At 47.2% G+C, this 14,678-nt stretch overlaps 1 protein-coding gene across 1 annotated transcript in view; it reads left to right on the top strand.

Annotated features, from left to right (window-relative positions):
- Positions 1 to 14,678, top strand: part of LOC102372075 (dedicator of cytokinesis protein 1) — a gene marked incomplete at its 5' end in the record, with an annotated part of 257,236 nt that overhangs the window by 93,072 nt on the left and 149,486 nt on the right. Inside the window, one exon of the mRNA XM_006030253.3 lies at positions 5,477 to 5,535. Within this exon, the coding sequence (XP_006030315.1) occupies positions 5,477 to 5,535 (59 nt within the window). The remainder of the gene's footprint in view (positions 1 to 5,476; positions 5,536 to 14,678) is intronic.

Here is a 14,678-nt window from a genome sequence, read left to right on the forward strand (position 1 = left end):
CCCCGAGCAGCAGGTCATTGTGCTCGGCCTTAGATGTTATTTATAACCCACCCAAAGGTGAGGGCTGGGGTTAAGGTGCCCCTACTCACCTTTCACCAGGGTGATAACTGACCTGGCTTTTCCTGAGGACTCCTGCACCACTGAGAGCCCCACCAGGCCACCCACTCTTGGCAGGGTGCAGTTTTTGGTCATGCCCAGGACCAGGAGCCTCCTAGCCATTCGCCTACAGCTCCTCCCTTACCTCCAGGATAATACCAGCAGCCTTGCAGTCAGGCGATGTTGCTGCCTTCTCTGCCAGCAGGGAACTAATGCGGTTATAAAGGTAGCCAGCAATTTAAAATGGCTGCCGCAATCAGGCACCTGCTGGCAGCTTGGCTCAGGCCCTTAAAGTGTCAGGCACCTACAGTGCCCTGCCACAGGGAGTCATTTGGCTTAATAGCTCATTGTTCTGCACTGCACAAGTGATAAAAATTGCATCTCCTTTTTAATCGTCTTGATGTTCCACTAATTGAGATGACCTATCTCATGGCAATTTTACTACTTTCTACCTGCTCCTGGTTTTTCTCCTCCTATTTCACAGTGTTGGAGACTCTTTAGCTCTTTTCAAAATCATATAGCCAGTGATGGAGACCTGCCTTCAGTGGCAGCTAGGGTTTCAGCTCTAGTTAAACAGGAAAGGGGGAAGGGGTGAGTCAGCTGAAGATTAGTGTCTGTCCCAGCTCTATGCTGCCATAACTCTGGAAAAATCTTTTCTTCTGCATTCTTTCAAAAGCAAGATTTACATTATGTTCTGGGGCACAACTTGTGCAAGAAAATATAGTAGCTTTGCCCCAGGTAAGCATTAGAGCAGGGTCGAGCAATTATTTGGGCCTGAGGGCCACATAGGTAGTTTTGGTGTGCTGTCATAGGCTGAGTCAGCACATCCTCCACCCCCATGCAACAACTCACCAGAACTCCCTAAGTGGCCCCATCCTGGCACCTGACATGTGCCCTACCCACGTGTGTCTTGTCTAATTTCTATGCAGACTCCAGGATCACAAGGCAGTTACAGCGTGGAGCCCAGGACAGAGCCGCAATCTTATTCCTGCAAGCCGCTGCCTACACAACCGGTGCCAATCACGGGGCGTGCGAGCAGTGGATCACGGCTTTGCTCTGGCCCCATGTTTTCACCACCCATGATCCCAACCCCTCCCACCTAACTGTCCCACTCCTGAATGCTGCTCCGTACCCACCCGCAACCCCATCCCGACCGAGCACAGAACATAGGGCTCAGTCCTCGGACCCGCGTTGTACAACATCTTCATCAGTGACTTGGATGATGGGTTAAAAACCACCGTATTCAAATTTGCTGATGACACTAAGATGTGGGGGGATGTGGGCACACTAGAAGGGAGGAATAGGCTGCAATTAGACTTAGAAAGGTTACAGGAGTGGGCAGATGAGAACAGGATGGGTTTCAACACTGACAAGTGCAAGGTGCTGCACCTGGAGAGGAGGAACCAGCCCATACCTACAGGTTGGGGAACTCCCTTCTCATCAGTGCAGAGGCAGAAAAGGATGACTCTTGGAGTCATTATTGATGCCAAAATGAACATGTGCCAACAGTGTGGGGACGCGGTCAGGAAGGCCAACCTCACCTTGTCATGCATCCACAGATGCATCTCAAGCAGGTCCAAGGAGGTGATCCTCCCCCTCTATGTGGTACTGGTCAGGCCACAGTTGGAGTACTGCATCCAGTTCTGGGCGCCGCACTTCAGGAGGGATGTGGACAGCATTGAGAGGGTCCAGAGGAGGGCCACCCGTATGATCAGGGGGCAGCAGGGCAGGCCCTACGAGGAGAGGCTAAGGGACCTGAATCTGTTCAGCCTTCACAAGAGAAGGCTGAGAGGGGATCTAGTGGCCTGTTACAAACTAGTCAGAGGGAACCAGCAGGCATTGGGGGAGTCCCTGTTTCCCTGAGCACTACCAGGAGTGACTAGAAATAACGGTCACAAGCTGGCAGAGGGTAGATTCAGACTAGACATCAGGAGGCACTACTTCACAGTCAGGGTGGCTAGGATCTGGAACCAACTTCCAAGCAAAGTGGTGCTGGCTCCTACCTTGGGGGTCTTTAAGAGGAGGTTAGACGAGCACCTTGTTGGGGTCGTTTAACCCCAGTACTTTTTCCTGCCATGGCAGGGGGTCGGATTTGATGATCTGCATAGGTCCCTTCCGGTCCTACCAACTATGAAACTATAGCCAAGATCTGCTGCCTGCATGCTCCTGCAACAGGCATCAGCTCTGCAGACAGGACTGCATGGAGTGGATCACTGCTTGGCCCTGACCCCAACCCCACACACTCTCTGCCCTATAATCCTGGGGTCTGCATGGAAACCATCTGTGACCTGTGGGCAGGGCATGTGGCCAGGTGGACAGGATAGGGCTGTGGGTGGGCCATGAACTGTGTCCAGGGTCAGGTTTGGGATCTTGGGGTGGTAATAGTGTGGGTTGGGATCAGGGCAGAGTTGTAATCTGCTTCCTGCACTCCCCTGCCCACGGGACCTGCACCCATTGCAGGGCCGTGTGTACGGTGGATCATGGCTGTGCCTTGACCCTGCACTGTCATCAATTCCAACCCAGGATCCCAGCCTGCCTGCCCATCCTGCTCCCAAGCACTGCTCCCAACCAGCCTGCAGCCCCATTCCAGGTACCTGGCCACACAGGTCCCACCCTGGGCGGTGGGTGTGAGGCAAATTCACCAGGGTGTCTGGTCATGTCCTGCACAAACCATAAGGAAACACCTTTGCTGGGAAGTGAGTCTGACTGCCACAAGACCCCATCCCTCCTGCATCCCCAGGGGTGGCAGAACTGGCTGTATGTACCACAGCCTGGGCTGTCCTCTGTGCCTGGGCTGGGCAGGACCAAAGGACCTGCTGCAGGCTGGACAATCCTTCTTGGCAAGTCAGATCTGGCCAATGGGCCGTATTTCACCCTCCCTTACATTAGAATCTCATTGGACTGTGATTCAGTAAAGAGCAAATCCAAAAATCCCAATGCATTCTGGGCTTGTGCTGGTGACTTCAATGTACAAGGTGGTGTGAGGTGTTTTGCATTTCATTTTCTAGGACAATGCTATACTAACAATATATATATATATATAAATAAAATCCCCCTTAGGCTATAAAGCTCCTCAGTATGATTTTTCCAGCCATTAGTCTGTGGAAAAAACTGGAAAATATTCTCATTAATTTACACAACTATCCTCTTGTGCCCACAGGACAGTTGCATAATCTGCAGACATGGCAGAGAAATGCCCATGGGTGAATAACATCTTTGCTGCCTTTTGTAGATGGTGCAGTATAGAGTAAAACTCTTATTGCCTCTGAAGGAGAGTAAGTTGCATAGAGATCAGAACACAGTCCTGGGAGTCAAGAGTTCCTGGTGATGCTCTGTACCTATTACAGCCCTGTTACACAGCAACTTTAAGTGGCTTCTGGAGCTCTTAACCCAGGGGTGGGCAAAACACAGCCCACGGGCCAGATCTGCCCTAGCAACTGACTGGACGCGGCCTGAAGGGGGTGCCCACCAATTGACTAGATATGCCCTGCAGCTGCCGCCACAGTGCTCTGCACGGGGCCAAGTCCCACCTGGGGTAGGCAGTGCCATGCTTTCTGCCTGCGGTACTGGCCCCAGCCAGCCTGTGCAGCTTCTGGGGTGGCTGCAGGTGGCCAGGTGCTGCTCAGCTCCCCTCACCTCCAGCTGCGGCTCCTCCTCCCATTCCTACCCCTGCTGTGCACCGCCCTGGGCAGGGAGGAAGTTTTAGCTGGGCAGATTCTGCCCCAGCATGTGGGGATCCAGCTCCAAGCTGCCTTCCACCCACTCTGCCTGCTGGTGCAATGAGCGGCCACTGCCTGGCAGGTGGAAGGCAGCTGGGAGCTGGAGCCAGAGCCCTGCATGCTGGGGCAGGAGCTGGCCAGCTGAAGTTTCCTCCCCACCTGGCTGAAGCTTCCTCCCTGCCCGGAGCAGTGCAGCAGGGGCAGGAGCACCTGGCTGGATGCAGCCACACTGGTAGCAGCCCTGCTGGAAGCTGGACATATTGGCTAGGGCCAGGCCAGCAGGTGCAGGCAGGAGTGCAGTGAAAGCTGCCCTGGGTGGGGTTCAGCCCCATGCAGAGTGCCACAGGGGCAGTTGCAGACCGTACTGCCTGGGTAAGCTATGCTGCACACCCCCCCACCCCCTCCTTCCTCTCCTCACCCCCAGCTGGCTCCAGGGACCTAACACCCAGGCAGCACCTCCTCACACACACATGCTCACATGCCCCATGCTCCTCCTCCAACATACACCTCCCCTCCCCCCACAGGGCAAGGGTTTTCAGGGAGCAGATCACAGCCCGGCCCCAGTCCCATACTGTCACTGCCCCACAATCTGGCTCCATGATCCCGGTCTCACCCACTGTCTTGCTCCCCACTATTGCTCCTGCCCATTTGCGGCCCCGTCCCACATAGGGAGTATTGGTCAGTTGTTGCATGAAGCAAGGGATGCTGACCCAGCCCATGACAGCTCATTAAAGATCCCTATGTGGCCCTCAGGCCCAAATAATTGCCCAGCCATGTCTTAACACCTGTACTGGCTGCATGTTAACACCTTTTAAGTGGTTTAAAGCACTTGTTATTTGATTTAACAGTACACAATGCCAAGGGAGAATTATCTGTAATCTTCCTAATTTTGCTCCTGTTCCATAATTTGTGGCCACTTTCCACAGCTTTTCTGCCCAAATCGATCCTAGGTGCCTTCAGCATCTCAGGAGGCAGCTGAGTGATCAGGATGCAAGGGCACAGTGGAGAACCCATGCATCTCTGTCCTTCCCCTAGCTCCTAGTCCTGCCCCTACTCACCAAGCCTCTAATATAGTGATTTTCCACCTTTTTCATTTGTGGACCCCAAAAAAATGTCAGATGGAGGTGTGGACTTCTTTTAATTGTAAGTGTAGGTATTCACATACTTTTGATTGATCAGTCATCTTTCACAGACCTACTAGACGTAGTCTGCATACACCAAGCAGTCTGCGGACCACCCGTTGAAAACCAGTACTCTAGCGGCAAGTCACAGCTGTGGAAGTGAGGGGCAGTCAGAACAGGTTTTTTGCTCCACTGTGACTGCTCCACTAAGCTGAACAACACTAAGCTGATGAACATTTGTGTGGCTTTCAATATAAGGTATAACAAGGCCCTTAGTTCGAACAAGCCATTTAACCTCTTGAATTTACACTGCTCTAAAAATAGGTGCGTTAGAGGTGCTTCGAAGCTTAATTGATGATAAATATTTTAGAGTACTAGATAAATAGTGTTATGTTATTAGTAATAAGTAGGTATTGAGTACCTTTTCTGAGTGGGTCAAATAGCATTTTTTTTAATTCTAAACAACTTCTGATTTCTTGTGTGTTTTGTTTCTTGGTGTTTTATAAAGAAAGATACGGTGTCTGTCTTTTTTTTTCATAGGTATGGTGACATGAGGAGACAAATTGGTTTTGAGATCAGAGACATGTGGTATAACCTTGGTGAGTAGACAGAATACTAAAAATGTTGACCCTCCATTCTTTGTGTGTATATATCAATACCATATTTATATATACTATGTTACGTTAAAAAAAGAAATCTTTCCTGTAAAGAAATGGCAAGGTTACAAAGTGAAGACTGATAGGTAGTATCAGTAGAAATGGTTGTATACAAGCTTAATCCTTTACCAACAGATACATAAAAGTAGACTTTTATCACATGATCATATACTGTACTTTTCACAGTACTTCTACCTCTTACCAGGATGAGGTTGGATGGTACAGAACTAATAGCCATGGTTCAGGTTTGTTTTTTTTTATCTTTGTATCACTGTATGGTGCTGTCATTGGAGACTGTAGTATGATTCATATGCACACAGAGCAGAAGGATGATGATCATTTCTGTGTTATGACTTCAAAATTATCCAGGAGAATTAGCAGAGAAACTCAGAGAATACATTTGTGATTGTTAGAAAATTAATGGGCCCCTAACAACCGCTACCATGCATTGGAGTTCCTCAGAAAATTTCCTGAATTTTCTTCAAATTACCACTGAAAATCTCTTTTAATGGCTTCATTCTCAGATATAGCTGAAACTTAAAAAAAAATCAATGTCTACACACATGTGCACACACTGAATGTATACAGTGTTAGATATATTTCACATATACACTGACTTTCTATGGCCACAAAGAGGTGTTCATTTCTACTGGTAGAGATTTCTGAGAAATGTCCTGTCTGGGAGGACAAAGAGTGTTTGCTTCTGCTCTGTTCCCAGTAGCAGAAGCAGAGAAAGGGAGCAAGTGGTCTGGGGAGTGGAATGGAGGAAGGAGCTGGCAAGGAGCAGCTGCTCCACTCCCTTCTCAAACTGTCCCACTTTGCCTCGCTGTTCCAGTCCATGACCAGACCAGACCACATCAGACCAGACTGGTGGGGGCATATGAGCATTCTTTCCTACAGGAAATTTCCTCTTGCAAAGGAGATCAATTCAGATTGACACCTGGGAGATCTTTCCCCTGGAGGGAGCATGCTTTCCCTCAGAATAAATTGAAAAAATGCCTGTACACTCCTGGTTTCTGCCAAGAGACTCTCAGTTTTCCTGGTAGAAGTATCACTCCTGTATGTGGTCTATATATATGTGTGTGTGATGTGTGTATGTGATGTATGTGTACATGCAGACACACACACATATGTAGATTATGGGGAGAAAATGTGTGTGTGTGTGTATTCTCCCCATAGTATATATATGTGTGTATATGTGTGTATGTACACACATATACAAATATATATATATTCAAAAAGAGGGATTGTGAGTGTATATATTTATATGACATGGAAGAGTTCCCATTTCCCGAAAAGAAGCTTTATTGAGAGCAGCTGAATTCTCTCTTTTAAAGATGTCTTTAGTGAATTAGTGGCTGGAGACCAGAATAAAGCAAAGTACACAATAATATGTGACTTGACAGACAGATAGCAAAATCAATATTACATGCCCTTATGTCAGGTCAGCAAAGCTCAGCCCTGGAACCCATTCTGTCAGTTATCCCTGAAATCTTCTTTCACTGTTCCAGGCCCAAAGCTATATATTCATCTATTACTAATTTTATTAATGTATCTAGCATCTATTGCTGTGCCAATATTTAAGCCTCCTTTGCTCCCCAGGAATTTATAAAAATAAAAGGGAACATTTAAAAGTATATACGTAAATGCATCCAGATTCTCCAAACATCAGATTATTTCAGTAATCCTTTGCCCATATGTTCGCACCGTGTACAATCCCTGTTGACCAAGAGCTCACTTACTCATTTTTTTCCCTTCTTTTAAATTAAAATAGTGGGGCCTCCAGTTTGGAACTTTTTGTTGACTCCCGGTGATGTCTGTCAAGCCATGTATTTTCCTTGTGCTTCAAGCGAATCACATGACAGATGGGTAATATGAACCTTACTTCCCTCATAGAAGTGTTATGAGGTTTACAGCTGGTTTGAACTCCTTTGAAAATATGTTATTTCATTGAAACTTTTCAGTTTTGAATAACTTTCTCAAAGAGATTTCTTTGTTTTGAAGTTTGGAAGAAGAGTCTATCAGCCTCTATCATCTTGCTGGTTAAGGCAGCAGAATTTCTTTTCTTCTTTGCCTGAATTGGAGTCATCTGGGACAAAAAACTTCTCTTAATCAGGAAGAGCAGGGACTTTAACCTGGGTCTTCCACATTGCCCTAATCACTAGAATGGATGGATGAATAAAAGTAGATATACATACAAGAAGGTTTTGTTTTCATCTGGTTGGGGAATGAAACCCAGTTTTGAAACTTCAGATGTCACCTGAAAATAGAATTGTTGTGTTCTAGTCTGTACTACTGATAGGCTTTGGTTATTTAGGTTAGGGACAGACATTCAAAAAGCAAAGCCTGAGCCTGAATTATTTCAATCTTTGCAGGTTAGTCTAAGCTGGTTTGCAAGCGGATAGACGTTCAGTACATGCCTGCAGTGGCTCCAGCTAGAAGCGGGGGGGGGCGCTAGAACACACCTGGCAGCCACTGCCAAAGGGTGGGAAGAGTGATGCCTTCCAAGGCTCTCACCCCTTCCTGCTGGAATGGAGGGAGCATGGCCAGGCACCAGCAGGGGCTAGCAGGGGGGGAGGAGCGGGGCAGCTGCTGCCAGACTGAGGAGTGGGTGCGGGGAAAAAGTCCTTTCTTTGAAGCAAGCATGTATTGAACACAGCAATTTGCAGCCTTAAGCATATACATCAGGGAACTATAAAAAATATTTGCCTAAGCTAAAATACAGCCCTGTAAAACACAGCATACACAACTTAGTCTAACTTAAAATGTGAACCAGGAAGAGAAAGCTTTGCATAAATTTTATGTAATCCTGAGTGTCTCCTTACAGCCAAAAGGAATCAGGGCCTGTGACAGAGGTGATATCTTTTATTAGGCCAACTAGATTTTTGCACAAAAAAAAAGGGGGGAGGGTTGGGGTTTGGTTATTTCATAAATTTCATAGACATTAGGGCTGGAAGGGACCTCATAAGATCATAGGGTCCAGGCCCCTGCCTCAGGGGCAGGAAGTCAGCTAGGGTCAAAGGATCCCAGCAAGATAAGCATCCAAATGTTTCTTGAAAGTGTCTGGAGTAGGTGCTTGCACCACCTCTGAGGGGAGTCTATTCCAGGCCTTGGGGTCTCGGATAGTAAATGTTTTCCTTATGTCCAGTCTAAAACGGTCTTGCAGGAGTTTGTGACCATTAGACCTTATCTTCCCTTGGGGTGCCCTGGTGAAGTGGCGTTCCCCCAGATCCTGATGCACATCCCTTATGTACTTATAGGCTGCCACCAAGTCACCCCTGAGGCTGTGCTTCTCCAGGCTGAAGAGTCCCATGGCTCGCAGCCTCTCTTCATAAGGCCTATTCTCTTGCCCTCTGATCATGAGCATGGCTCTCCCCTGGACTCTTTCAAGCTTCTCCACATCCTTCCTGAATTGTGGAGCCCAGAACTGGATGCAGAACTCCAGCTACAGTCTCACCAAGGTCAAGTACAGTGGGAGCATGACATCCTGGGTCTTTCTTGAGATGCATCAGTAGATGCAAGCCAGAGTTTTGTTCACTTTACTGGCTGCAGCATCACATTGGTGGCTCATATTCATCTTGTGGTCAATCATAACCTCTTTCAGCCATGGTGCTAGCGAGTGTGGCACTGCCAAGCCTGTAAGGGTGATGCGAGTTGTTTTTCCTCCGAGGTGGAGCACCTTGCATTTCTCTGTATTGAATGCCATCAGGTTTTCAGTACCCACCTTGCAAGCCTATTGAGGTCAGCCTGGATCACTAGCCTATCCTCAAGTGTGGACACTATCTTTCCCAAAGTTTGGTGTCATCAGCGAACTTGGCCAGTCTGCTTCTGACACCAGAGTCCAGATCTTTTATGAAGACAATAAAGAGTGCAGGTCTGAGAACACAGCCTTGGAGAACACCACCGGTCACTGAGTGCCATGTTGATTCAGTTCCATCAACTACCTCTCTCTGGGTTCAACCTCAGAGCCAGTTCCCCAGCCATCAGACTGTAGGGTAGTCAAGGCCGCAGTTGTCCATTTTTTCTAGGAGGCCATCATGGAACACCAGGTCAAAGGCTTTTTTAAAGTCCAAATATATGATATCAACCTCTTCCCCATTGTCCAGGTGATGTCACCTGATCATAGAAGGAAATGTGATTGGCCAGACAAGACCTACCCGCAACAAACCTGTGCTGGCGGTCTCTCAGAATGTTGCCTTCTGTTAGCCTGTCAATAATGGTTTCTTTGATAATTTTTTCCACAATCTTTCCAGGGATTGAGGTCAAACTGATTGGCCTATAGTTTCCTGGATCATCTTTTCTCCCTTTCTTGAAGATAGGCACCACATTGGCCTGGCTGCAGGCAAGTCACAGAGGTGCAGCCAGGCTAGCAAACCTCAGCTGTGGTCTGAGGGGATGGAGGAAGAAATTAACCCCACTTTCTGCCCCTTTGCCTTTGGGGCCATTGCAGGCTACCTCTGGCCACACCCTACCCCTGCTCAGGCTAGAGAACAGAGGGGAGGGGTTAGCTCTGCTGTGGAGCAGAGAGCCCCACCCAGCCCAGGGAGCATTCTGGGATGCTGCGGGTGTCTGGTTTATCTTAAACCAACAAGGGGTCTGGGACAGACATCGCATAAACTAGTTTGAGCAAAATCAGTTAAGTCTGATACTACATTCAACAGGTTTGTTTATCTCAAACTGGTTTAAGCCATTTTCAAACTGTTTTATATGCACTGAACATCCATTCTGTTACAGGTTTAAACCAGTTTCTGATCACTTACACCGGTTTATGTGTAATGTCTGTCCCTAGTCCTAGTGTTTGCAATCTGCTTGGTCCTGAGCACAAGATAGTACTCAAGACCGTAGTGGTAGGATCAATTCTCAAATTTCACGGGTTAAGGGTTTTAATAAACTGTTTCTCCTCAATAAAAGAGGAAGGAGAAAGGTGGCTGGCAGGTAGGAGACTAGAGTCAATTCCCAACAGGATTTTGCACCCACCATTGAAGATAATTCACTCATGCCAACTCCATTTTCTACAAGTAGAAAATTATTCTGGTAAATACTTATATTCTGGGTTCTGCATCAGTTGTGTGCATGTCAGAATATGAATTAAGAATACTGAACAGCCATTACTAATAAATAGATACCTATTATTATTGACATCTTTGTATCTTAGAAGGTATATTATCTTCATGATATCATCTGTCACTATGTACAAAGTATGATAAAACTAAGTCACTGTGACTTATGGTTTACGAATGAAAGGACAAAGCTATACCTGAAAATTCCCCATTTTATCTTCTCAGTTTCTGATGCCAAATATTGGGTTTAATGCATAGTATCTACATTTGGGTTATGGATTATCGAGTTTTGGAACACCGTAACCAAGAACAAAAGAAAAAGTTCTGCAGGTGCAAAACACATGTGGCCTAATTTGTGTTCCTAGGTGAAGTGGGTCAGGGCAAATGCAAAAGGATCATTTGAATGATTGAAAGAATTGCAGGAGTACTAGAAATACCCACTTTTTTGCCCTCTCTATTACAAATGCAGTGACAATTATAATTGGGGGTGGTTTGCGGGTCACTACACAATAGCTATGTGCAAATTTAAAAAGATTTCAGATATTTATAATGGCCTAGGACTATTTTTTGCTTAAGTCAGCTCCCTTGTTGAGGGTCTGTATAAATTTAGACTGGCAATTTGTTTACTGTTTGGGCTACCCGAGTGATATGCCTCTGTCCCTTTATGAAACTGCAGCAGTTTTGGTCACTGGGGCTCTTGAGCTAAATTAAAAGGGAGGGAGCTGAATTCACACTCCCTTCTTACCGCTGAAATCTGACTGATCCCAGGTCTGTTGGCATTCTCAATGTAGTATGAGATGGTTGATTTTTCCAGCATTTGTTTTCTTTAGGGCTATATAGAGGGAGGTGGAATGATTTGGTGAGTGATGCAGTTTTATTTCAGTTTGATTAAATTAGTTGTTTATAATTTTGAACAGGATAGTCCAAAGCTTTATATTTTGATTCATCAAGTTTGCTATCTGCTCCATAGTTCTAATTGCAAGTAGTTTCCATTCTGAACACTTATTCCATCTGCAGCCTAGCAAGCTGGGATCACCCCAACCCTTCCCCAGCCACCTGCCTCCAAGAGGCAGTGGAGTGAGGGAGGCCACTCACCCCACCAGCCCAGCACCAGCCCTCCCCCAGCTGGGAACTGCTCAGTGCAGAGGGAAATGCCCCCAGCAGGGGGGTTTCCTACCCTAAAGCCTAGTGATCTGGGCTGGGATCAGCTCAGTCCCACTCCCTCCCCAGCTGTCTGCCATTGAGAAACGGAGGGATGAGGCAGGGAATACAGTTGGGTGGCTACAGAAGGGACAGGCCTGAACTGATACCAGCCCAGCTCACTGGACTCTGGGTTGGTGAAAGGCCCCCCATTGAGGACTTTCCATGCCTACACCAGGCAGACCCCGACTTGGGGGCCTGTGTGAGGCCAGTGGGGTGCATACCTCCCCCTCCACCCCCGCCTCTCTGAGCCAGGCATGCAAGAATGAGGCAGGGCTGAGCCAGGAATTTCCCTCTCCTTGAGCTGCACAGACTGGGGCTAGGGCAGCCAGAGGGTCCATTCTTCTTCCACGCATCCCCCTGGTCTGACAGATGCAGGCAGGAAGCAGGCTAGGGAGCAGAAGCTTTAATGCCTCAGTTTGGTGACAGCTGGGGTCAGGGCCAGCCCTTCTCTGCTGCAGCCAGTAGCACAGCCCAGGGCTGCAAAGTATTCTGGGAGGCTGGGGGACTCTGAGTTAATTTGAGTTGGGAGGGGATCTGGGAAGAATGTCTATAAACCACTTTAACCTAAATCAGTAAAGTCTGATACTGCATCCAGCCAATTTTATCTTAAACCAAGTTCCACCATTTTGAAAGCAGTTTGTGTGTGCTGAACTTCTGGGCTAAGTACAGGCACTCAAAAAGCCTGAGGCTGAATCAGTTCAATCGTTGCAGGTTAGTCTAAGCTGTATAGATTGAACTGATAGGCAAATGAACAGAAATTTACTTCTGATTCCGGAAATGCAGTCATGCAACCAAATGTAGTGGCCCAGGCCAGAAGCTGGGGGAGTTAAAGCACACCTCCCTGCTCAGCTGGAGCAGGGAGCTTGGGACAAGGCTAGCCTGCCCACCCTGCAGGAGGGTTTGCAGAGGAGGTGCAAAGTATCTTTGGATATTGGGGGAATGTGAGTTAACTTGAACCTGGAGGAGATCTGGCACAGAAGTTCAATAAACTGATTTAACCTAAATCAGTTAAATCTGATACTGCATCTACCCAGGTTTATCTTAAATCAGTTTTGGCCATTTTGGAAGCAGTTTACATGCACTGAACTTCTATTGTTACAGATTGAACTGGTTTCCAAGCACTTAAACTGGTTAATGTGTAACTTCTGTCCCTAGCCAGAATATTTTTTTAAGGTTGTAATCCTACTCTATTTATACAGAGCTGCTTTTGTTGTCTTAGGAAAGTTCCAGGTTTTCAGTAGTGTTGAAGTGATATAGCCATGATGGTCTAGGAAATACGTGAGAGGCAAGAAAGTACTTTTGGAAATTAAAAGATTTTTTTAAATGTTCCCTTTCTGAATTATTTGTGAAAAGTATTTCATTTTTGGTGCATCTTGATCTGTCCCCACACTGCAGATGAACTGTTCACAGCTCCGTCCTATGCCCTTCCCTAGCCCCACCCCCTCCCTCACTGCTGCGGCCTCAATCTGCCCCCCTACTCCACTTCCCTTCCCCCTCCCCCCATCAGACTTACCAACTGGACCTGGCTGCTCTCCATGCTGCTGGGCTGAGCTCCTGGCCGCCTGCTTGCTGCACTGTGGCTGTTCATGCCAAGGATATTTACTGACAACATTATCAGCCACATCAGCCAAAAAAAGCCAATTGCCAATACTGTCAATTTTCTTTATATTGGTGCTGCTCTGATATGGGACTGATGTATCAGTGCACCTCTAGTACCTCATGTTTATAACATACTATCATCACTACTCTGTTAAGGTAGGGATAGACATTCAAAAAGCCTGAGCCTGAATTGATTCAATCTTTGCAGGTTAGTCTAAACCTGGCTAGGCTAAACCAGTTTGTAACTGTACAGATGTCCACTCTGGACTAAAGAAATGCAGGCACATGCACCCCCTATGCAGGAGCTGGTGGGTGCTAGAGCAGCACCCTCCCCTCTCTTCCAAAGTGCTGAGCTGAGGTGGGGCATGGCCAGGCTCTGGCAGGACGCTCTGATTAGGGAGAGGTTCCCCCCTCCCCTACTGTTGATAACAGAGCATTGAGTTCACAGCAGGGAGTTACACAGGAAGTTGTTAGCATTTGTGAACCCATCAAACAAAACAACAGCCTCTCTCATTAGTTCAAACTCTTCTTAAATAACTTTTTCCGAGGAAGAAATGGAGGGACATTACCAGATACCTGTTGATTAGCTCCAAAAAGCCCTAAGCCAACACTGTGTTGTCTGCCTTTGTCCCATCTGCCACAGCATGGACCATAGCAATGTGGTCTGCTAGCTAATGCTGAGAGGTGTCGGTGTAAGGCAGAAGGGAGGGGGAATCCCTGCTTGAGCAGGGAGTGGGGAGGGGCAGGAGGAAGCTAGGCAGACCCTGCTGTACCTGCAGTCTCTGCCGGAGCTGTAGCCAGGGAGTAGAGGGGAGGGGCTAGCCATGATGGGCTGGAGCAGAGAGAAGAGCCGTGCCCAGAGTAGCAAAGCATTTGGGATACTGGAGGACTCTGATTTATCTTAAACCAGGAAGGAGTCTGGGACAGACATTGCATAAACTAGTTTGACCCAAATTGGCTAAGCCTGATACTACATTCAACCAGGCTTATCTCAAACCAGTTTCAGCCATTTTCAGACTGATTTATGTGCACTGAATGTCTGTTCTGTTACAGATTTAAACCAGTTTCTGATCACTTAGACAAGTTTATGTGTGATGTCTATCCCTAGCCCTGGTGTCTAGAGGTCTCAAGCAGGGTTGGCACTTCATAGGGTAGATACTACACAAATGAATAGGTGGTCCTGGCCTTCAGCTTAAAAGCCTAGGCAATCAAATAACATATGAA

Source organism: Alligator sinensis, unplaced genomic scaffold (genome assembly GCF_000455745.1).
Source record: "Alligator sinensis unplaced genomic scaffold, ASM45574v1 scaffold276_1, whole genome shotgun sequence".
Classification (NCBI taxonomy): Eukaryota; Metazoa; Chordata; order Crocodylia; family Alligatoridae; genus Alligator; species Alligator sinensis.